We start from the raw sequence: 23,251 nt of genomic DNA, 5'->3' as shown, positions 1-23,251 counted from the left end.
GTGTCAGTGAACACAAGAACTACAGGAAGCGGGAGAGCTGGGAGGACCACAATAGAGTAGGTTGTCCAAAGCTCCTCTCTCTCTGCTCTATATTTCTCCTAACCTCCTCTTACGTGTCTTTCTTTGTACCTCTCCTCGGTTCTCCTGTCTCAAATCTCTCTATTTACGGTTTCACCTCTCACTCTCCCTTCGCTCTCTCTACCTTCTCTCTCTCACTCACTGCAGCTGTTGGTCCCGATGAGGCGTTATGTCACAGCCGCCCCCCGCCAATCAGGTGCTGTTGTCGAGGGAGAACCGAGCAGCAAAGCAGAGGAAATGAAGTAGGAGGGGTGGAGAGGAGGAAGGGTTTGGTGTGTCCTGTGGTCTGCCTGGTGGGAGCTGGTGTAGATTATGGGTGTGTTCCGCTGCCCAGACGTTGCTGACGCATTACAGATCTAACTACACCTGGAAAGGTACTGTATTTTACGTATCAGATAACCATAACATATGTTATAGCAATCTGTCAGTCGATGACGTGGCATACGACCATTGGTTGATGCATGTAAAGTCTGAGCAGGGGAATGTGACCAAAACACTGTTGTTAAAAGCTCTCCTCCATCTGATCAGCGATGAGATCCAGATCACCATATCTCCATGTTTAGTTCATTTTCTTGGCCTGAACAACAACCACCACCACGAGAGTCGTGATAAAGGGGGGACTAGTTGGAGTGTGGCGGGGCTGGAATGCACTGATCCTGGGGATGAGAGGGCTGGGCTGCTGCTTGGCCATCTGCCCCTTTGTATGAGAGGCAGGCAGGCTGGAGGGTGCAGGGGGGCACAAGTGGCAACCCATAACAAATGAGAGGTGGAGACAGCTAGTGGTGGAATGCAGAGATTCAATGGTGACCTCATGTTTTGTCTTCCCTGTTTATGTTTTATTCCCAGTTTATTTTTCCACCCTTTTGTCTTTAGCCATGATTTGAGTTGTTTCATTAAAACATGCATGAATGAGTGAATTATCATTGAAGACTCATCTGTCTGTTTACTTGACCTATTATTACATTAAGATGCACTGTTAGTACAGTGACATTTTATGGTGTTACTGTCTTTGTCTTGTTAAAAAATTACTTTTACAAAACATCTCATAGGAGAGACTTAAGTCAGTAAAGATAATCAAAGACAAGAAGCTAATCTTTCTGATAGAAGGAAAACACCATAGCTGACAGGTCTTTCTCAAAAACATTTTCTTGGTTGAGGGGTATTTTAGGTGTGAGTCTGCTCTCTGGTGGTGAAAAGACAATCAGATAAATAATATCAGCCAGAAATGCATTGTGAGACACACAGCAAAGGTAAAGCTATTTATTGACAAATGTACACCTCGGCAACGTCAGCATAGATCCAGATACACGTCGCAGCTTGATACCGCTGATATTGGGCTCTGTAGTTTTGCAGTTCATTTCTTCAATGACGTGGCCAACCTTTAGCTCCTCAGACGGACAGTCTACCTCTGAACAAGTGTTTCAGTTGAAAGAATCCATCTGTTTAAGAGCACTCTTCAAACCAAAACAGAGTAGACGCAGAAGTACACAGTACTGGAAAACTCACTGCAGTCAGAGAAATACAAAACCAAAACAAACGTTCTTGTATCACGATATGCCAATTAGCAGATGCTTTTATCTGTTCTTGTATCACGATATGCCATTTACAAGAATGGATAAAAGCGTCTGCAATCACGATATGACATTTAGCAGATGCTTTTATCCGTTCTTGTATCACGATATGCCATTTAGCAGACGCTTTTATCCATTATTGTATCATGATATACCATTAGCAGACACGTTTATCCATTATTGCATCATGATATGCCATTAAGCAGACGCTTTTATCCATTATTGTATCATGATATGCCATTTAGCAGATGCTTTAATCCATTATTGTATCATGATATGCCATTTAGCAGACGCTTTTATCCATTATTGTATCATGATTATGAAGAATAGAGGTAAAATCAAACTGGAGCTAGCTTTAGTGCAGGTGCTGCTTCTCAGAAGCAGCAGGATGAGTATGCTACTGTATTGTGGCTAAAACAAAGAAAGATCAATCTGCTCATGCTCACATCTGAACATTCTAAAGCCAGTATCCATGACAACGGCTTCTCGAAGTCTCTCTGATTGGTTCTGAGTTCTGAGATAGGATTCCTGCTCACTCTGTGTCTGTGGCAGGAGACAGGGCTCCAGGAGTGCTGTGGAGCTGGTTGGCGCTAAGGGGAGCAGGTACCGTGTCGTACCCAGGGAAAGATGCTCTGTTTGGGGGGGTAGGTGTGTCTCAGCAGCTCCCCTCAAGTGTCCTCGTCCTGAACCAGCCCTCCCTGCTGGATGGCAGCTGTCGCCATGCTGATGGCCTCCTCCAACGTCTGCTGCTCCTCCAGCTACACACACACACACACACACACACACACACTATTAACAAATCAGTGTAATGCTCAGAGTGCCACTTACAGATTGTTAATCTCGGTGTGTGTACTCTATACTGACCTGAACAGCAATCTGGGTGCCGTTAGCCGTGGCCAGCAGTGCGACCTGCTGGTAGTGAGGGCCGGAGCCCTGCAAGCCGCCTGTCATAATACCCTCCGATGTCACTATGGCAACCTGGAGAGGAAAGACAAACCACCAATAACATGATGATCCACTTTACAGTACAAACATTGACATGCAAGAGCAAATACTGATTCACACAGATAGCTTAGTGTGGGCTAAGATGTGTGTGCAACATACCGGCTGCAGCTCCTTGCCCTCCCCTGTAACCATGGTGATGTGGTGGTGTCCCATGGAGGCCATGTCCGTCTGGTGGGTCGGCAGGGAAATGGTTGTGCCGTCCTGCGTTACCATGGTGATGGCCGTACTGAGTGCCTGTAGGTCCTCTGTCGACAGACCCACCTGCCAGAACAGAACCAATCAAACTGAAGGACAGAGAACCAACCATTTTTTATAATACAGTAAAGCTCTGATAAATGCAACAGCTTGAGACTGTCTTGACAGCATGTGCTAAACCGGAGCATGCTGCAATCAAATGAATGGGAATGGAAAACTATTGCATGTTTCAGGAGTTGACTGCATCCACAACGTCTTTGGTGGGACAGCTGAGAGCTTACGCTATTTTCTATCTATATCACACAAGCTGAATTACTAGATAGGAAATGATTAACTACCTGTGAACCAATGATAACCTGGGAATCCGTCCCATCCTCTTTCTGCTCCGCCCCCTCCAGGAAGGAGGCTTGTGATTGGTCATCCACCGCTTCTGCAACAGAGACAGAGGCTGTTCAAACCTTCTGTCCTCAGTTGGTGTTTGTTATAGGAGTGTTTGTGTCTACATACCTTCCCCGTCCCCTGTGGCCTCAAAGTCGCCGTGCGTGGTGCGTTTGTGCATGGCCAGCGTGGAGGTCTGTCTGTAGGTTTTGCCACAGTGGTTGCAGGTGTAAGGTTTGCAGTGTGTGTGAACCACATGGTGCTTGTACAGGCTGGAGTACTCTGTAAATCGCTTCCCACAACCAGGGACTGTACACAGGTAGGGCTTCTCCCCTAGAGGAGAGAGAGGGTGCGGAGAGGGAGAGAGAGATATAGAGAGGGAGGGGGAGAGAGAGATATAGAGAGGGAGGGAGAAAGAGTGGAGCACTTAGTTAATGTCAATTTTAACTGGGTGGTTCGAGCCCTGAATGCTGATTGGCTGACAGCTGTGGTATATCAGACCGTATACCACGGGAATGACAAAACATGTATTTGTACTGCTCTAATTACGTTGGTAACCAGTTTATAATAGCAATAAGGCACTTCGGGGGTCAGTGGTATTTGGCAAATATACCACGGCTAAGTGCTGTGTCCAGGCACTCTGCGTTGCGTGATGCATAAGAACAGCCCTTAGCCGTGGTATATTAGCCATATACCACACCTTCTTGAGCCTTATTGCTTAAGTATCTAACAAAGCAGTAATGTAACCTCTCACCTGTGTGTATTCTCATATGATTTTAGTAGTGTGTGTGTGTGTCTTACCTGTGTGTACTCATATGATTTTAGTAGTGTGTGTGTGTGTCTTACCTGTGTGTACTCATATGATTTTAGTAGTGTGTGTGTGTGTCTTACCTGTGTGTACTCTCATATGATCTTAGTAGTGTGTGTGTGTGTCTTACCTGTGTGTACTCATATGATTTTAGTAGTGTGTGTGTGTGTCTTACCTGTGTGTACTCATATGATTTTAGTAGTGTGCGTGTGTGTCTTACCTGTGTGTACTCATATGATTTTAGTAGTGTGTGTGTGTGTGTCTTACCTGTGTGTACTCATATGATTTTAGTAGTGTGCGTGTGTATCTTACCTGTGTGTACTCTCATATGATCTTAGTAGTGTGTGTGTGTGTCTTACCTGTGTGTACTCATATGATTTTAGTAGTGTGTGTGTGTGTGTCTTACCTGTGTGTACTCATATGATTTTAGTAGTGTGTGTGTGTCTTACCTGTGTGTACTCATATGATTTTAGTAGTGTGTGTGTGTGTCTTACCTGTGTGTACTCTCATATGATCTTAGTAGTGTGTGTGTGTGTCTTACCTGTGTGTACTCATATGATTTTAGTAGTGTGTGTGTGTGTCTTACCTGTGTGTACTCATATGATTTTAGTAGTGTGTGTGTGTGTCTTACCTGTGTGTACTCATATGATTTTAGTAGTGTGTGTGTGTGTCTTACCTGTGTGTACTCTCATATGATTTTAGTAGTGTGTGTGTGTGTCTTACCTGTGTGTACTCTCATATGATCTTAGTAGTGTGTGTGTGTCTTACCTGTGTGTACTCTCATATGATCTTAGTAGTGTGTGTGTGTGTGTCTTACCTGTGTGTACTCATATGATTTTAGTAGTGTGTGTGTGTGTCTTACCTGTGTGTACTCATATGATTTTAGTAGTGTGTGTGTGTGTCTTACCTGTGTGTACTCATATGATTTTAGTAGTGTGTGTGTGTGTCTTACCTGTGTGTACTCTCATATGATCTTAGTAGTGTGTGTGTGTGTCTTACCTGTGTGTACTCTCATATGATCTTAGTAGTGTGTGTGTGTGTGTCTTACCTGTGTGTATTCTCATGTGGTTCTTGTAGTTGGTGGCACTGGCAAAGCCTCGTCCACAGGATGGTTCAGGGCACATGTAGGGGCGCTCTCCTGTGTGTGTTCTGATGTGGACTTTCCTGATGTTAGAGGTGGTGAAGGAACGACCACAACCCTCAAACGGACACTTAAACGGCTTCTCACCTGACAGAAGGAGAAGTGTCAGGGGAAGATATGGAGAGAAGGAATGAAAGACAAAGGTGGGAGATGAGGGAGATATTAGATATGGGGAGAGCACCTACAGCCCTGGAACACACACCTAAACACTGTACCATCTAACAAAAAGAGGGAGGGAAACAAGGAGGGGAGGAGAGGCAGGAGAAAAAGGAGAAAGATCCGAAGAGGACTAGACGGGGTGGAGAAATACAGATATGAGACTGAAGAGAAAATGACAGTAAGAGGAAAAGTAGTGGTGGGGGAAAGTGTGTGTGTGTCCTACTACCTGTGTGCGTCCGCGTCCCACTACCTGTGTGCGTCCGCGTCCCACTACCTGTGTGCGTCCGCGTCCCACTACCTGTGTGCGTCCGCGTCCCACTACCTGTGTGCGTCCGCGTCCCACTACCTGTGTGCGTCCGCGTCCCACTACCTGTGTGCGTCCGCGTCCCACTACCTGTGTGCGTCCGCGTCCCACTACCTGTGTGCGTCCGCGTCCCACTACCTGTGTGCGTCCGCGTCCCACTACCTGTGTGCGTCCGCGTCCCACTACCTGTGTGCGTCCGTGTCCTACTACCTGTGTGTGTGCGGACATGCTTCTGGAGGTCTCCGGAGGTTTTGAAGGCCTTGAAGCACATGTCTTCAGGACACTTGTATGGTTTCTCTCCAGTGTGTGTCCGTAGGTGACTCTTCAGGCCGTAACCTGTAGCGAACGCCTTTCCACACGTCAACACATCACACCTGTATGGCCGGACACCTGTGTGAGCCCTCTCATGCACCTGACAAGACAGGGTGAAAGTTAATGTAACATGAATATCTTCTCAAGTGGGAACAAATGTGTGTACAGTGGCAAGAAAAAGTATGCGAACCCTTTGGAATTACCTGGATTTCTACATAAATTGGTCATCAAATTTGATCTGATCTTCATCTAACTCACAACAACAGACAAACAGTCTGCTTAAACTAATAACACACAAATTATTGTATTTGTCTTGACTATATTGAATACATAATTTAAACATTTACAGTGTAGGTTGGAAAATGTATGTTGTCACAGGCTCACAGGCTCATAGCCTGTGACAAAAATGAGGGGACACGAACAACAGGTATAGGCCAATTAAAAAGGTTCTTTATTCTAAACCAAAACTATTAACTTTAAACAAAGAAAAAGGAATGAGGTGTGGAAGTATCATAATGTAGGGTGTATGTAAAGTGCAGGGATGCGTGAATCTGTGTGTGTAAATATGACTGAGTGAAAACTATGTACAAATACAAAGGAACAAACAAAACAGGATCATACCTGTAGGAGCAGAGAGAGAAGTGATTAGTGAAGCAAGTTTAAATACCCTGAGCCCAGGTGGCTCCAATCACTAACGACCCTCCTCTGCCTGCAGGAGGAACCGCCCCTGCAATGCAGAGGGGCCGTGACAATGTGAACGCCTAGGCTAATGACTTCTCCAAAAGCGAATTGGAGTCAGGAGTCAGATAACCTGGAGTACAATCAATGAGACGAGTTTGGAGATGTTGGTTAGAGCTGCCTTGCCCTATAAAAAACACAAAATTTGAGTTTGCTATTCACAAGAAGCATTGCCTGATGTGAACCATGCCTTGAACAAAAGAGATCTCAGAAGACCTAAGATTAAGAATTGTTGACTTGCATAAAGCTGGAAAGGGTTACAAAAGTATCTCTAAAAGCCTTGATGTTCTTCAGTCCACAGTAAGACAAATTGTCTATAAATGGAGAAAGTTCAGCACTGTTGCTACTCTCCCTAGGAGTGGCCGTCCTGCAAAGATGACTGCAAGAGCACAGCGCAGAATGCTCAATGAGGTTAAGAAGAATCCTAGAATGTCAGCTAAAGACTTACAGAAATCTCTGGAACATGCTAACGTCTCTGTTGACGAGTCTATGATACGTAAAACACTAAACAAGATTGGTGTTCATGGGAGGACACCACGGAAGAAGCAACCGCTGCCTAAAATAAACATTGCTGCACGTCTGAAGTTTGCAAAAGTGGACTTGGATGTTCCACAGCGCTACTGGAAAAATATTCTGTGGACAGATGACACTACAGCTGAGTTGTTTGGAAAGAACACACAACACTATGTGTGGAGAAAAAAAGGCACAGCACACCAACATCAAAACCTCATCCCAACTGTAAAGTATGGTGGAGGGAGCATCATGGTTTGGGGCTGCTTTGCTGCCTCAGGGCCTAGACAGCTTGCTATCATCGACAGAAAAATGAATTCCCAAGTTTATCAAGACATTTTGCAGGAGAATGTTAGGCTATCTGTCCGCCAATTGAAGCTCAACGACCCAAAACACAGAAGTAAATCAACAACAGAATGGATTCAACAGAAGAAAATACGCCTTCTGGATTGGCCCAGTCAGAGTCCTGACCTCAACCCGATTGAGATTCTGTGGCATGACCTCAAGAGAACAGTTCACACCAGATATCCCAAGAATATTACTGAACTGAAACAGTTTTGTAAAGAGGAATGGTCCAAAAACCTACCGCTGTGTAGGTCTGATCGTAACTCCAGAAAACATTTGGTTGAGTTTATTGCTGCCAAAGGAGGGTCAACCAGTTATTAAATCCAAGGGTTCACATACTTTTCCACCCTGCACTGTGAATGTTTACACGGTGTGTACAATAAAGACATTAAAATGTATAATTGTGTGTGTGTTATTAGTTTAAGCAGACTGTCTATTGTTGTGACCTAGATGAAGATCAGATCAAATTTTATGACCAGTTTATGCAGAAATCCAGGTATTTCCAAAGGGTTCACATACTTTTTCTTGCCACTGTATGTGTATGGTATCTTAAGGTGGGGTACTGTGGTCCGAGGGTCAGTGTGTGCTGTGATGTAGAGGGAGTGTGTGGTACCTTGAGGTGGTGTGCTGTGGTGTAGAGACGTCCACAGCCCTCGTAGTCACAGCGGAATGTCTTCTCAGCCGTCTGCTGACCCTTAGGGGAACCCCACGACCCCATCACCTGTACAATAGGCTCTATGTCCTGCAGTCCATTGGTACTGCTCATGGTCTCATCCACCTCCACCTCAGAACCCGTCATCTGGGGAGAAAACAGGGGAGAACAGAGTTTGAGAGCATTATATTGATTAAAAGTACAACATTGCTTATTCCACCACAAGAAGTAGAACTACATAGTATCTGTGAGAGAGAGAAAGACACATGGGGGGGAAAACTGAGCTTTCAAGAAAAATAACTAAAAAAGAATTTACAGGAAACCGTGAGTGATTGAACACATGAGTGATACAACAGCAGAAAAAGAGCGAGACCTTGGCGTAGTTCTCCAGGGTGGTGATGGTGTCTGTGTCCACAGTGTCATCTGCAGCTAGCTCCTCCAGGCCACCCCCTGGCTGCAAAGTCAGGATGGTGCTGCCAGTCTGCAGGCCCGAGGGGTGGTGGATGTACGCCGTGCTGCCATCCTCCAGCTGCACCGCCTCCACCGCACTGGGATCATACCCATCTGCCGGGGTTAGAGGTCAGAGGTTAGATGGTCCTCTTTGAAAATGTTTGAGATGACTTTCCTTCCATCCTTTGCAGAAGTAATAATAACTGATGTGTGACTGGATAATGATAAAACAAGATGATGATGACCACCCTATTGCTTCAACAAGCCAACCTTTCCTAGAGTGGTGAATACAGCATCTGGTTAGTTGCTAATATACCTTTGGGTGTGTGGTGGATGTATGCCGTGGTCCCGTCCTCCAGCTGCACTGCCTGGCCGTCCTCAAAGGGCAGGGGCTCTGGGGAGACGACAGGAAAACAGCATCAGGAGAGGTATGAGCTCACAGAACACACAAAGGGTTATTCACAAACCCTCCGGCAGACATGTTGTTCTGAGGGTGTACACTGACCTTTCTGCTGTATAGTGACCTGCTGAATGTAGGCTGTAGTACCATCCTCCAACTGAATAGTATCGCCTTCCACTAGGTTGCCATCTGATGAAATCAGTATATTGTTGATATCAGTGGCAGTCATACATACTCATACTGGTGGACATGTGAATGTTATCTTTGAGTTGTGCATTTCCTAATTTTTTAGTAGTGTGTGAATGTGTGAGTTTGTCACCTTTGATGGCTTGTTCAATGTAGGCTGTGGAGCCATCACTGAGGGCAACAGCCTGCAATCCCAAACTCTCCATCCTTCTGCTCAGCTACAGATGCTCTTTCTGACAATAAGAGAGAGAGAGACACACATAGCTACTTAAACTCCACTGCCGTGACAGGCTGACGCTCTTCTACCACACACACACACACACACACAATGGAGGATCCCCAGCAATCCTGTGTACTGCTGCATTGTGTTGTTTATTATGTAGCTACTGTCCTAACATCTTGCTCTGTAGCAAGGTTATATTCCCTGGGTCAGCTGATGTGACCTCAATGCAGTGATGATGACCTAGGGGTTGTGTGGTAGCTTGACACGTCATAGAAGAGAAAAGGAGGTGAGTGATGCGTGTTCCCAAAATGTGGCTGGCCTTGACCCTCAACCAGTGAATATGGCATATTATAATACTTGTATTATGTGTATGCACCTAGGTTAGGTTGAAGATGAGTCTAGGGGGGGGGGGGCAGACTATTTTACTGTCAATGGACATAGCTATCTGCTTATGATCAAGTTTATACAACAGTTTATGGCATAGGCAGTATGCCATCAATGGGTGCATTTCCATCCGGTTGTCACTGTGCAATTATTGAACGTTTAGGTACACACAGGTCAAGAGACACACTCTTGCCTGCATCTAGCTGGTATAGGGTGTAATCATTATCATCCAAGAGTTGCAAAGGAGAGTTTCTATTTGACGAATTCACGTATGTTTATCCCCGTTTTGTTCCGTTTAAGAATTGTTTTTCAACAGAATCGGAGGAATGAATACACCCCTGATCACACGTAAACAGAGTTCACTTTCATAGCAGCCACGTTGTATTCCTTTCTCTTCCCTTCGCTTGTGGACTTTAATGCACAACACATCAGCTGTATGTGACCAGGTGAAAAAACCTTTCCAAGCCCAACCGCTACACAGCCTACTGTACATCGTTGTCACCATATTAGCTAAAGTAATGTTAGTCAGCATAGCTAATAGAACTAACGCGTTAGTAAACCCGCTACAATCATGCAGTAACGTTCGCGTAGTCAGTAAGCAATTACACAGGCGGGCCCCAGTGGCAATAAATTAGTAACACCAAAAGCTTACCTTGAGTTGGAAGAGTTCCAGTGTTGTGTTGGATAGTCATAGCCAGCTAGCTAACAAAGCATCCCTCTGTTTGAGCAGGGTGTTTCAGTAGGCTAAACTAGCTAGCTGCATTTGCTAGCTAAGTAAGAGAAACTGAAAGTGCTTCTTCATTTCGGAAGAAATCAATTTGTTCAAAACTGTTCAACTATTGTCTTTCTCTGTCGTTCTGCCCCTGAACAAGGCAGCCAACCCACTGTTCCTAGGCTGTCGTTGAAAATAAGAATTTGTTCTTAACCGACATGCCTAGTTAAAAAAATATATTTAAAAAAAATGCTCCAACATCTAGTGGAAAACCTTGTGTTATAGCAACAAAGGGGACCAACTCCATATTAATGCCCGTAATTTTGGAATGAGATGTTCGACGAGCAGGTGTCCACATACTTTTGGTCAATTAGTGTACACTGAGTGTGAAAAACATTAGGAACACCTGCTCTTTCCATGACAGACTGACCAGGTGAATTCAGGGAAAGCTATGATCCCTCATTGATGACACTTAAATCAGTGTAGATGAAGGGGAGGAGACAGGTTAAATGATTTTTAAGACCGGTTGTATATGTGTGCCATTCAGAGGGTGAACCTTTTATTTAACTAGGCATGTCAGTTAAGAACAAATTCTTATTTACAATGACGCCTACACTGGCCGAACCCGAACGAGGCTGGGCCAATTGTGCGCCGCCCTATGGGACTCTCAATCACGTCCAGTTGTGATACAGCCTGGATTCGAACCAGGGTGTCTGTAGTGAAGCACCTAGCACTGAGATGCACTGCCTTAGATGGCTGCACCACTCGGGAGCAAAATATTGAAGTGTCTTTGAACAGGGTGTCAATATGTCAATGCTGCTGGGTTTTTCACTCAACAGTTTCCTGTGTTTATCAAGAATCGTCTACCTGCCAAAGCACATCCAGCCAACTGTGGGAAGCATTGGAGTCAACATGGGCCAGCATCCCTGTGGAACGCTTTCAACACCTTGTGTAGTCCATGCCCTGACGAATTGAGGCTGTTCTGAGGGAAAAGTGGGGTGCAACTCAATATTTGGAAGGCATTCCTAATTTTTTGTACACTCAAATCACATTTTATTGGTCACATTCGTGTTTAACAGATGTTATTGAGGGTGTAGCGAAATGCTTTTGTTTCTAGCTCCGACAGTGCAGTAATATCTGACAAGTACACTCAGTATATACTACAGGGATCTAAACTAGAGCTAATTGTCACTGTACCGGTTTAGATGGGTTCTTTGTTGGTAATGAGAGAGAGGTTTGAATGGTTGAATTCATTATTCTACAGCTGGTTACTGTAGCGGACTAAACTCCACTCTAAGCAGACCACACAGCTAGCTTTCATTCGAGTCAATAATTACTGGGAATATAGTATAACATTATGCCATGAATCCTATAGCTAGTTAGTCAAGAAGAAATGTGGACTCATAGTCAATTTCAAATGGCAAGCTAAGTTAACTGCTTAACCAACAAGCTAGAGGTCGAGTGACAGCTAGGCATCTAGCAAGCTAACGTCACCATTACACTGAAAGGTAAAGTTAGCTGGCTGGCTATTGGTGCTATGGCTAGCTTTAACTTCAATAAACACATTTTCTTCGCCAACTAAGTCACATAACACCATACATTTCCCTAATAGTAAATAGTTAGCGCCACAACTTTGACTACGTTTACAATATGTATTTTGACGTGACTAACTAGCTAAATAGCTAAGGCGCACGGTAGTGGAAATACAACCAGGCCTCATTCACTACAACACGTTTGCGCTTGAATCAGACATTTGCAACGCAACCGGGTTACTCCCATCGGTAACGCCGATAATCGATCCCTAACAAAGCGTTTTCTATTTCTTGATATTTCTTCTCAAACGCTAAAGAAATCCAGAAAATCACAAGCTCTTTATTTTCCCCTCCCTATCCCCCATTTTTATATCCCATCTCTCCCTCGGTTTGACAAGTTGCAGCGCAAACTGGGATACTCACCTCCAGCAGACCGCCATGCACCAGGCACCACAGAAGCACCCGGGAACCTGAATGGTATGACAACGAGTTGGATCATTACACCACCAGTCACCAGATTGATCTAGGGTCAGTTTTGTTGTACTGACCTCAAAGGCTAGGTGTTGTTACCGGGGTGCGTAGGACTGGTTATAGATACTTTTTATGATCAGCAATTTCTGAAGCAGGCTGTTTAGATATTTAAAAGGTGAACATTTACTTCTTGAAAATATGTAGCAGTAGCCACATAGGGAAAAGCCCTGAAAGTACTTATTTTTGTCAATCTCTGCATGTATAACTGACAAGCAACACAGCACAGAGTAGAGCAGAAAACCTTTATACACATTATATAAACATTTAGCATCTGACAAGAGTGCATGAAATCAAACTATTTGATATAATGCTCTCTGATTAAGATCCAACACAGAAATTGCACATTTTATAAGGTCTCATTTTTTCAAGGGATATCTGAAAATACAATGGTCAAATCAGTGTGGATTTCCATGACACCTATTAGACACACACAACCAAAGCAAGTGTCTAATTCTTGACTCACATTGCAATTTGATCATACAAAGCTATTATTCAAAGCCAATTTAAACAAGTTGAATTGTCTGCTTTCACCAAAGCAATCACATGTAAAGGTGCACTATGCAGAAATCGCTCCGCTATTTCCTGATTGCTAAAATTATAATAGTTTGTGACAAAACAAGCAAGTATAGTGTACTGTAGAGAATCACTGTAACATCTAAACTGCTGTGAAATATATCTTCCATAACCAAAAATAGTATTTTCAGCTGGTGTACAAACTGAAAGTAAAAGGCACAAAAACAAAATGTAAGAATGGGAAGAATAGAAATAGTGCACATAACAGCTCTACTACCAATTCTTAGACTTGCTTTCAATGAGAATGACAGATCTATAACTCACATTTCTATGTGAATTTGGTCAGGTGGCCCAGAAAGTTAAATATTGCAGCTTTAAAGCCAGTGACATACATTACCCTGTTTTCATCACAAAGAATCCACTGCAGCCTGCTTGAAGGACAACATTAGTCTTAACCTTGCTAACAGAAAAAAAACAAGGCGTGATAAGAAAAAGGCAAGCTTGAACTCAAGGCAAATGTTTCAGGATCAGGAAGGAGATGATAGTGGTTGGTGAAAGCTGAGGGCCTTGAACCACAAATATACTTTGAGCAGCAAAGACAATGACAAAGATCTCACCCACCCAACTGGGCTTCCGAGTAAAGAGATCAAACACCACCCAACTGGGTTATCCACCCAGAGAACTGACTCAAATAAGGACATTTTTGGCACTATCCTCAGAGTTCATACAAAGGGAATTGGATGTGTACTACCAAAGAACAGTTCCATTCACAGTATGTATATACAATATGGCAGTAGTACATGCCAATACATCCCCAGTCATGAAGAGTCTAACCGTAATAACCACTGTTAATAGTTTAGGCTTCAATACATGGACATCACTTGAACATGACAAAATAATGATAAAAGCAGCTCTGATAACAAAATTCCCTTGTAAATACACAGGTACCTACTCAAATAAAGGAAACACCAACATAGTGTCTTAATATGGTGTTGAGCCACCAGAACAGCTTCAATGAGCCTTCAACAAGTGTCTGGACCTCTATTGGAGGCACCATTCTGCCACGAGAAATTCCATAATTTGGTGTTTTGTTGGAGGAAAACACGGTCTCAGGTGCTGCTCCAGAATCTCCCATGTGTTCAATTGAGTTGAGATCTGGTGACACACCACTTAAACCCCCTATACTCCTTCGAGACCCTTCTTTCAAAGTCACTGACATCTCTTCTAGCCATGGTAGATAAATAAAATGGGCAACTGGGCATTTTTATACATGACGCTAAGCATGATGGGATGTTAATTAACTCAGGAACCACACCTGCTTTCAATATACTTTGTATCCGTCATTTACTCAAGAGTTTCCTTTATTTTAGCAGTAACCAGTACATAATCACATTGTTATTGATGCATTCAGAAAACCAAAGTGACAAGGAAGTCTAAAAACAGATTTACTTAACGGTGACAATGTATAACTTAACAATATGGCCATAACTTGACGTTGTGTAAAATTGTGAATTCTGAGAGATTAAAACTGTATAAATATTATGTTCAGCAATAGAACAGGATCAAATCTCAGAACGGCAACAGTGTGACAACATCAAACACTGACAACAAGTTCCGGATAGTTAAAGTGCTTACATGGGGACAGAAAAAAAAACAAAAAAAAGCATAGACAAAACAAAAACAATCAGTGAAAAGAACATTAACAAACAGCATTTAAAATTATGGCACAAGCACTTACCATCAACTATATATTAAATACAATTTCTGCACTTTCAGTTATCAAAAGCAATTCACCTTAAATGTATAAATCAATTTTACACATCCTCCTAACCAACTGTCATTGTTACACTAGCAGCGACATGTTGAATTTAGATGATGAACACAGGCCAGTTTATAAGTGAGTAGATGAGGGAGGGCAGCACTCCAAAACTGTCCCATTGTGGATGTGATTTGATCGCAACTAAAATACATAACCAAAATAATCTTGAACATTCCAACTGAACACAGCATAGGAGCAAAGGCCTCTGATGTTCCAAAAATTAGATCAGTCACTCTCTCCATTTCTCTTCTTTGGGCTGAATGGGAGAATGTTCCAGCCTCTTCCTCACCAACACACATCTCCCAGTTTGAGTGTGGTCCCTCCCTGCTTATAACCATCCAGTTGCCACAGATCTGTGAAGGGATATCAATGAAGAGGCACAGGTAGGGGCTAGAGATGAGTTTGGTATTAGGCCAGAGAGGGGTGAGGTTTAGGGATTGGTTTGGTATTAGGCAAGAGAACGGTAGGGGCTAGGGATGCGTGTAGTATTAGGGGAACCTCTTCAGTCTCTTTTGTGCCTGTGGAAAGTATTATTTTCCAGACCTAGAGAGGAGGGTGGGACTAGCCTACAAGGGACAGTTAAAAGGTCCAATCACAGGAAGTGATTTTCTCAGCCTGTAAGAAGTCTGGACTGGAGTGAGGGTTTAAGAGTTCTGGATGGCAAGTCCAAACCCTCCATCCCTTTACTCTCTTCCTCCCATTCTGTCTCGTTCAGTTTTTCCTCTCCTCCCTCAGAAAGTGGAACCGTCACAAACAATGTTCTGGTCTCGGCTGGGGAACAGCTCCATCTGCCAGTAGCGCGGGTCAGCATACACTGGCAGGATCAAAGCAGGGTCAAAGCAAAGGTCACAATGAGGTCAAACTAAATGCAAACTTGTATAGGTCTAAAAATCAGGATTTTGTTACAGCCTAGCACAAACTAGAGGTTGACCGATTATGATTTTTCAACGCCGATACCGATTGGAGGACCAAAAAAAGCCGATACCAATTAATCGTCCGTTTTAAATAAATAAATGTAACAATGACAATTACAACAATACTGAATGACCAAATCAACACTTATTTTAACTTAATATAATACATCAATAAAATCAATTTAGTCTCAAATAAATAATGAAACATGTTCAATTTGGTTTAAATAATGCAAAACAAAGTGTTGGAGATTAAAGTAAAAGTGCAATATGTGCCATGTAAAAAGCTAACGTTTAAGTTCCTTGCTCAGAACACATGAACGCTGGTGGTTCCTTTTAACATGAGTCTTCAATATTCCCAGGTTAGAAGTTTTAGGTTGTAGTTATTATAGGACTCTCTATACCATTTGTATTTCATATACCTTTGACTATTGGATGTTCTAATAGGTACTTTAGTATTGCCAGCCTAATCTCGGGAGTTGATAGGCTTTCAAGTCATAAACAGCGCAATGCTTGAAGCATTGCGAAGAGCTGCTGGCAAACGCAGGAAAGTGTTTGAATGAATGCTTACGAGCCTACTGCTGCCTACCATTGCTCAGTCAGACTGCTCTATCAAATCAGACTTAATTATAATAACACACAGAAATATGAGCCTTAGGTCTTTAATATGGTCAAAACCGGACACTATCATTTCGAAAAAACAAAATGTTTATTCTTTCAGTGAAATACGGAACAGTTCCGTATTTTATCTAACGGTAGCATCCATAAGCCTAAATATTGCTGTTACATTGCACAACCTTCAATGTTAAGTCATAATTATGTACAATTCTGGCAAATTAGTTCGCAACGAGCCAGACGGCCCAAACTGTTGCATGTACCCTGACTCTGCGTGCAATGAACGCAAGAGAAGTGACAATTTCCTTAGATAATATTGCCTGCTAACATGAATCTTTTAACTAAATATGCAGGTTTAAAAAAATATACTTGTGTATTGATTTTAAGAAAGGCATTGATGTTTATGGTTAAGTACATTCGTGCAACGATTGTGCTTTTTTGTGTGCAAATGTGCTTTTCTTAAATCACCCGTTTGGCGAAGTAGGCTGTGATTCAATGATAAATTAACAGGCACCGCATCGATTATATGCAATGCAGGACAAGCTAGATAAACTAGTATTATCATCAACCATGTGTAGTTAACTAGTGAATGTAAAGATTGATTGTTTTTTATAAGATAAGTTTAATGCTAGCTAGCACCTTACCGTGGCTCCTTGCCTCACTCGCATAACAGGTAGTCAGCCTGCCACGCAGTCTCCTCGTGGAGTGCAATGTAATCGGCCATAATCGGTGTCCAAAAATGCAGATTTTTATGAAAACTTGAAATCGGCCCTAATCAAAATCGGTCAACCTCTAGCACAAACACACCATATTCAAATAATGAACTAAAAATGACAACAGTATACATGTAAGTATGTTTGTGTTCTCACCCATATCTCCCGGTCCCAGCCAGAGGTTGAAGGAGCTACAGTGTTTTTGACAGCGGTGGACAGGGACCACTCGAACCGTGGGTAGCCCTTCTCCTACCACCAGCCAGCCCAGCACTCGCACCCCCTAAAACACACACAATACCACTGTACCAATATGCTGCTGAATCACACCAAACACCATAACAACAAACATGCATGTTTGTATATTTGGGCTGTGTTCGAGGCCAGACTCACTCTGCTCTGAGAGTTGGCACTATGCGTGACCAGGCAACGCTGCAGTGTTGTTCCAGCGCTGTCCAGCAGAGGACATAGCTCAGCTTTGGGGAACAGCCACCTCAACACCTTCTCTCTGGCACCAGATGTAAACCTCCTAGGGAGTGGAGGGCGGAGGAGAGGCGAGAGAGAAGAGAGGTGATTTAGTCAGATGAGTATAACAGAAATGCGTCCTTGTTTTCTTTCCTTGGAGACCTGTTTTTAAAATGACCAAGTCATGCTCATTACAGTGCAGTCAGAAATAGTATTCAGACCCCTTGATTTTCCCCCACATTTTGTTACGTTACAGCCTTGTAAAAAAAAAAAGGCCAACAGGTTTTTTGAAATTTTTGCTAATGTATGTTTTTTGAAATATCACATAAAGTAGTCTGACCCTTTAGTAGGTACTTTATTGAAGCACTTTTAGCAGCGATTACAGCCTCGAGTCTTCTTGGGTATAACACCACAACTGTATTTGGGGAGTTTCTCCCAGTCTTCTCTGCATATCCTCTCAAGCTCTGTCAGGTTGCTGCACAGCTATTGTCAGGTCTCTTCAGAGATGTTCGATCGGGTTCAAGTCCGGGCTCTGGCTGGGCCACTCAAGGACATTCAGAGACTTGCCCGAAGCCACTCCTGCATTGTATTGGCTGTGTGTTTAGGGTCGCTGTCCTGTTGGAAGGTGAACTGTTGCCCCAGTAGGAGGTCCGGAGCGCTCTGGAGCAGGTTTTCATCAAGGATCTCTGTACTTTGCGCCGTTCATCTTTCCTTCGATCCTGACTAGTCTTTCAGTCCCTGCCGCTGAAAAACATCCCCACCCCCATGCTTCACCGTAGGGATGGTGCCTGGGTTCCTCCAGACATGACATTCAGGCCAAAGAATTTAATCTTGGTTTCATCAGACCAGAGAATATTGTTTTTCATGGTCAGAGTCCTTTAGGTGCCTCTGGCAAACTCCAAGGGCGCTGTCATGTGCCTTTTACTGAAGAGTGGCTTCCATCTGGACACTCTACCATAAAAGACTGATTGGCGGAGTGCTGCAGAGATGGTTGGGTTTCTGGAAGGTTCTCCCATCTTCACAGAGGAACTGACCAAGGCCCTTCTCCCCCGATTGCTCCGTTTGGACGGGCGGGCCAGCTCTAGGAAGAGTCTTGGTGGTTCCAAACTTCTTCCATTTAAGAATGATGGAGGCCACTGTGTTCTTGGGAACCTTCAATGCTGCAGACATTTTTTGGTACTCTTCCCCAGATCCTGTTTCAGAGCTCTACGGCCAATTCCTTCAAACTCATGGCTTGGTTTTTGCTCTGACATGCACTGTCAACTGTGGGACCTTATATAAACAGGTGTGTGCCTTTCCAAATCATGTCCAATCAATTGAATTTACCACAGGTGGACTCCAATCAAGTTGTGGAAACATCTCAAGAATGGTCAATGGAAACAGGATGCACCTGAGCTCAATTTCAAATCTCATAGCAAAGGGTCCGAATCATCCTGGAAATAAGGTATGTTTCTTTTTATATCCAATACATTTGCAAACATTATTTTCACTTTGTCATTATGGGGTATTGTGTGTAGATTGCTGAGGGAAAAAATTATTTATTCCATTTTAGAATAAGTCTAATGTAACAAAATGTGGAAAAGGATCTGAATACTTTCCAAATGCACTGCATGTGTGTAGTTGTGTGTCTCTGTGTTTATCTATCTAAGTGTTTTTTCATCATAATCACACCAAAAATCACAAATGACGGACGAGTATGCTTTGTAATGTGGTATATTGCTGAATTCAATTTCATTTTTGTGATCTGTCTTTTAACCAATGTATGTCAAATAAATAATTTAGATACAATAGTAAAAAGTGAAACCGCTTAATGTTAGGGGTCAGATTATTATTATTATATATATATATAAAAAATAAAAAATAACGTTCCCATGGTAAACAGACTATTTCTCAGGTCTAGATCGTAGAATATGCATATAATTTACAGATTAGGATAGAAAACACTCCAAAGTTTCCAAAACTGTCAAAATATTGTCTGTGAGTATAACAAAACTGATTCTGCAGGTGAAAACCTGAGGAAATCTAACTTAAAAAAAAAAAATCTGTTTCCTGGCCCGTCTTTGTTCCATTTAAAGGGGTATCAACCAGATTCCTTTTCCAATGGCTTCCTCAGGCTGTGACCAGGCTTTAGACATAGTTTCAGGCTTTATTTTGAAAAATGAGCGAGATTTTTCAAAAGTAGTCAGGTGTCCTCTGATTAGTTCCTACGCGCGAGAGGGGTAGCTCTCCATTTTCTTTCTTTCATTGAATAGGTTACGGTCCGGTTGAAATATTATCGATTATGTTTGTTAAAAACAACCTGAGGATTGATTATAAAAAACATGACATGTTTCTACGAACATTACGGATACTTTTTGGAATTTTCGTTGAACGAGGCTTTGGTTTTCTGAACATAATGCGCAACCCAAATGGCGTTTTTTTGTTATAAAAGTAATATTTATCGAACAAAAATAACATTTATTGTGTAACTGGGAGTCTCGTGAGTGCAAACATCCGAAGATTATCAAAGGTAAGCGATTAATTTTATTGCTTTTCTGACTTTCGTGACCATGCTAATTTGGGGCTAGCTGTTGTAGCATTGATTGATAGACTCACAAAAGCTTGGATTGCTTTCGCTGCAAAGCATATTTTCAAAATCTGACATGATAGGTGGATTAACAACAAGCTAAGCTGTGTTTTGGTATATTTCACTTGTGATTGCATGATTATAAATATTTTTAGTAATATTTTGCGCCCTGCAATTCAGCGGTTGTTTAGGAAAATGATCCCGTAAAAGGGATCCGTAGCGCAGAGAAGTTAACAGTTCTACAACTGAACATCAAGAATCAACAAAGTGCCTTCCCTGCCACAAAATTCTGATTGATATGACTTGTTAATGATTATTATTAGTTCAGGGTACATATGTTAATTTATGAGCACACAAATAAATTCAGGAGCAAAATTAAATTATGTGAGTGTCTTAATGATAAGACATGACTAAACATTTATGATTTTTTTTTGCATTGTTCCATGCTCAATCAAGCACAATATACCCCCAAATATTTGACTGATTAGGTGACAAAAATGTTCAGCTGCCCCTTTAAGAGGCAGGCCATTACTGTGGTAACAGCACTTAGTGTCTGTCAGGGATGAGATTCTCTGTGTCAAACAGTTGCAGCAAACTCAAACTAATATTGAACAACTAGCCAAGAAACACGAGGACAAAGCCACACTTTAGTAGCCTTTCAGGTCAATTTGACCAACTTCTACATTTGGGCTTCGATTTAATATATATATATTTTTTTAAATAAAAAATAAAAATGTTCCCAAATGCTGTGTGTGACCAGCTGCCAACGTGGCTGGTGATGTTTTTACCCGCCAATGCCAAAGTCTACCCGCATTTGGTGGGTGTTAATTTCCCACCCTGCTAAATGTCTAAAATGTCAAATGTAATGTAAATGTACCAGAGCAGGGTAAAGTTGGCAGGGCCCTGTGGAAAACCCTCATCATGTGACAGTAGGTTGTCTTCCTCCAGTAGTATACTCATGGAGCTGGAGTGGGCTGAGTAGAGCTCCTCTAACTGCTGCCTCTGCAGACACAGAGACTCCCCACCCTACATAAAGACAGAGGACATATGTCAGGCACAGCTGCAGACAAGACTAACTGCTGATGTTAGCTAAATGAACTAGCTCAATAAAGATCATTCTGTGGTGGATCTGTAAACAATGAGCAGACTTGACCCTCACTTTCAGGGAAATTGTTGTTTTTCAGTCTTTCTTTATTGTTAGTGGTGGTCGTACCTTGAGCAGCACAGGCTGTGGACCTCTGCGCATGGCTGCAGACTCTCTGAGGGTCTCAGGGACCTCCAGCACAGAGGACACCTCAGCACAGCCAGAACAGTTGACCAGGCCCTGTCGCAGAGCCCCTGCACTCCACCACTCATGGAAACCTACAGGAGAGAGAAGGAGAGAAGCTGCTGTTACACACACTGGCTAGGAACAAAGACCCATTGTCTATAGTGAACAACTATGGATAGTGTCTAAAATAGTGTTTTAGACTTACTGTACCTTGCAGGTTGTATTTCTTGGCAATGGGCAGAGCCAGCAGTCTGATGTGGCTGAGGGGGGAGGACCAGTTATGTCCCCCCGTGTACGTCACACCTAGCTGGGGCCGAGTCTGGGGGTAGGTGAAGGCCAGCACCACCACCACCAGAAAGGCTACTGCTACCACAAACTACAGTATGGAAAAAGAGGAACTAGTGAGAGGATGGTTCATCAATGCAGGGATTGACATTAAGGGTTGCCTTATTGCTCAGGGCAAGTGACCTGAGCAATCATGTAAGATGAGCCTGCTCTGTGGTTTCCCCATTGGGTAGGTTCTTGTGTTTTACTGATCACAAACAAAATGCAAAGAATTATAGTAGTCTGTTCTTTCTGGTTCCTCCCCTGTAGGTGCAAATAGCCACTTAAGATTTTTCTGCAAGCGATCATAATCTTTGGGCAACCCAAAAATACTCCTGACTTTCCCGATGGGCAAGTGCCTTTTAGACAGTGCCTGTGTATGAGCTTACATGAGTGTGTGTGTGTATCTTACCTTGATGGTGGCTCGAAGGATGGGGAATTGTGGTGGGTCTCTTCGAGGCTCGTTGGTCTCCAAGACTTGTTTGATAAACTTCTCGATCTCCCTCTCTGACATGCCATAGCGATACCCCGACTGGCGGAGAATATCGATGCTCTCAGACAGCTTGTCGTAGATGCAAGGCTCACTCAGTGTGGTGCCCATGGCAAACAATGTGGTCCAACTGATTTCAGTCAACAGTTAATTTAGGAGGACAGTGCCTCTAGCCTTCGGGTTGCAGCTGCATCACTCATATTGTCTTCCCTGTTTGAAGTTGAAGAGGTTGGTAAGACAGCACTTCCAAAGCCCCAGACAGAAGATACACAAACAATCCTGATTATATGGCTGAACTTGGCATTGGACTGTGGTCAAAAATGCATTCAGAGGCCCATGTTAACTGTATGCAATAAGTAGTAATTTGCATGTGTGAACAATATCAACAAACAATTGAGGTTAATAAAACGTTGGACAGAAGCTAAACAGGCAGATCAATCTTTCCTTAGAAATCCACAATGTACAGAACGCATCTAACGTTACTAAGTTCAACTCGATGTCAATCTAACCCTTGTAGATATTTATGTTATTCTAACGTTGTCGTTTTACCTTTATCATACAGTGAGTGTGCCAGCGACAGCAGTGGGGTAAACAAATAAACAATGCTAACGTTAGCTAGCTAATTGGCTAGGACCCTAACTTAGCTTTGCTACTTTTAACAGGTATAGCTAGCTAGATTTCATAAAATCAAGGAAACGTCATATTTCAAACAGTGATCTTGAACTCACCGGCTTTTTTTTTTTTTTTTTTTACAGATCTATTGTCTCGTTCATATTTAGCTTCGTGTCGACCAAGCAACCTTTCCCACTTGCTTGCTGTTTGAGAATTTGCGGTCGTCACTAGTTACCACAGCCTTAAAGTCATAAACCACCTCCGCCAATTTCTACAATTTATCTTCTTAAAATCAGATGTTAAACCTAACTTTAACCACACTGCTAATCTTATGCCTAACCC

At 42.8% G+C, this 23,251-nt stretch overlaps 2 protein-coding genes across 4 annotated transcripts; both read right to left on the bottom strand.

Moving 5' to 3' along the window:
• Window positions 1-1,324: 1,324 nt before the first annotated feature.
• On the bottom strand, window positions 1,325-12,463 carry LOC139536119 (zinc finger protein 76-like). The gene is made up of 13 exons (XM_071336310.1): window positions 10,492-12,463; window positions 9,366-9,465; window positions 9,152-9,235; window positions 8,963-9,040; window positions 8,570-8,760; window positions 8,158-8,343; window positions 5,850-6,051; window positions 5,084-5,263; window positions 3,357-3,560; window positions 3,188-3,279; window positions 2,754-2,915; window positions 2,514-2,627; window positions 1,325-2,407 (listed from the first exon to the last, which is right to left on the bottom strand). Exons 2-13 carry the CDS (start codon window positions 9,436-9,438, stop codon window positions 2,318-2,320), a joined length of 1,656 nt encoding a protein of 551 aa, XP_071192411.1. The 5' UTR covers window positions 9,439-9,465; window positions 10,492-12,463; the 3' UTR covers window positions 1,325-2,317.
• Window positions 12,464-12,842: 379 nt separating this feature from the next.
• On the bottom strand, window positions 12,843-23,163 carry LOC139536121 (bombesin receptor-activated protein C6orf89 homolog). 3 transcript variants are annotated; one of them, XM_071336314.1, is made up of 8 exons: window positions 23,026-23,163; window positions 22,220-22,507; window positions 21,694-21,859; window positions 21,427-21,575; window positions 21,091-21,239; window positions 17,576-17,711; window positions 17,342-17,465; window positions 12,843-15,760 (listed from the first exon to the last, which is right to left on the bottom strand). In XM_071336314.1, exons 2-8 carry the CDS (start codon window positions 22,406-22,408, stop codon window positions 15,678-15,680), a joined length of 996 nt encoding a protein of 331 aa, XP_071192415.1. In that variant the 5' UTR covers window positions 22,409-22,507; window positions 23,026-23,163; the 3' UTR covers window positions 12,843-15,677. The 3 variants fall into 3 exon arrangements, with proteins under 3 accessions (XP_071192415.1, XP_071192416.1, XP_071192417.1); XM_071336315.1 differs by having other exon boundaries at window positions 22,220-22,540; window positions 23,026-23,115; XM_071336316.1 differs by lacking the exon at window positions 21,091-21,239 and having other exon boundaries at window positions 21,689-21,859.
• Window positions 23,164-23,251: the final 88 nt, after the last annotated feature.

Source organism: Salvelinus alpinus, chromosome 12 (genome assembly GCF_045679555.1).
Source record: "Salvelinus alpinus chromosome 12, SLU_Salpinus.1, whole genome shotgun sequence".
Classification (NCBI taxonomy): domain Eukaryota; kingdom Metazoa; phylum Chordata; class Actinopteri; order Salmoniformes; family Salmonidae; genus Salvelinus; species Salvelinus alpinus.
Note: the sequence above shows the minus strand (reverse complement) of the source record. Positions and strands in the feature narration are given on the sequence as shown.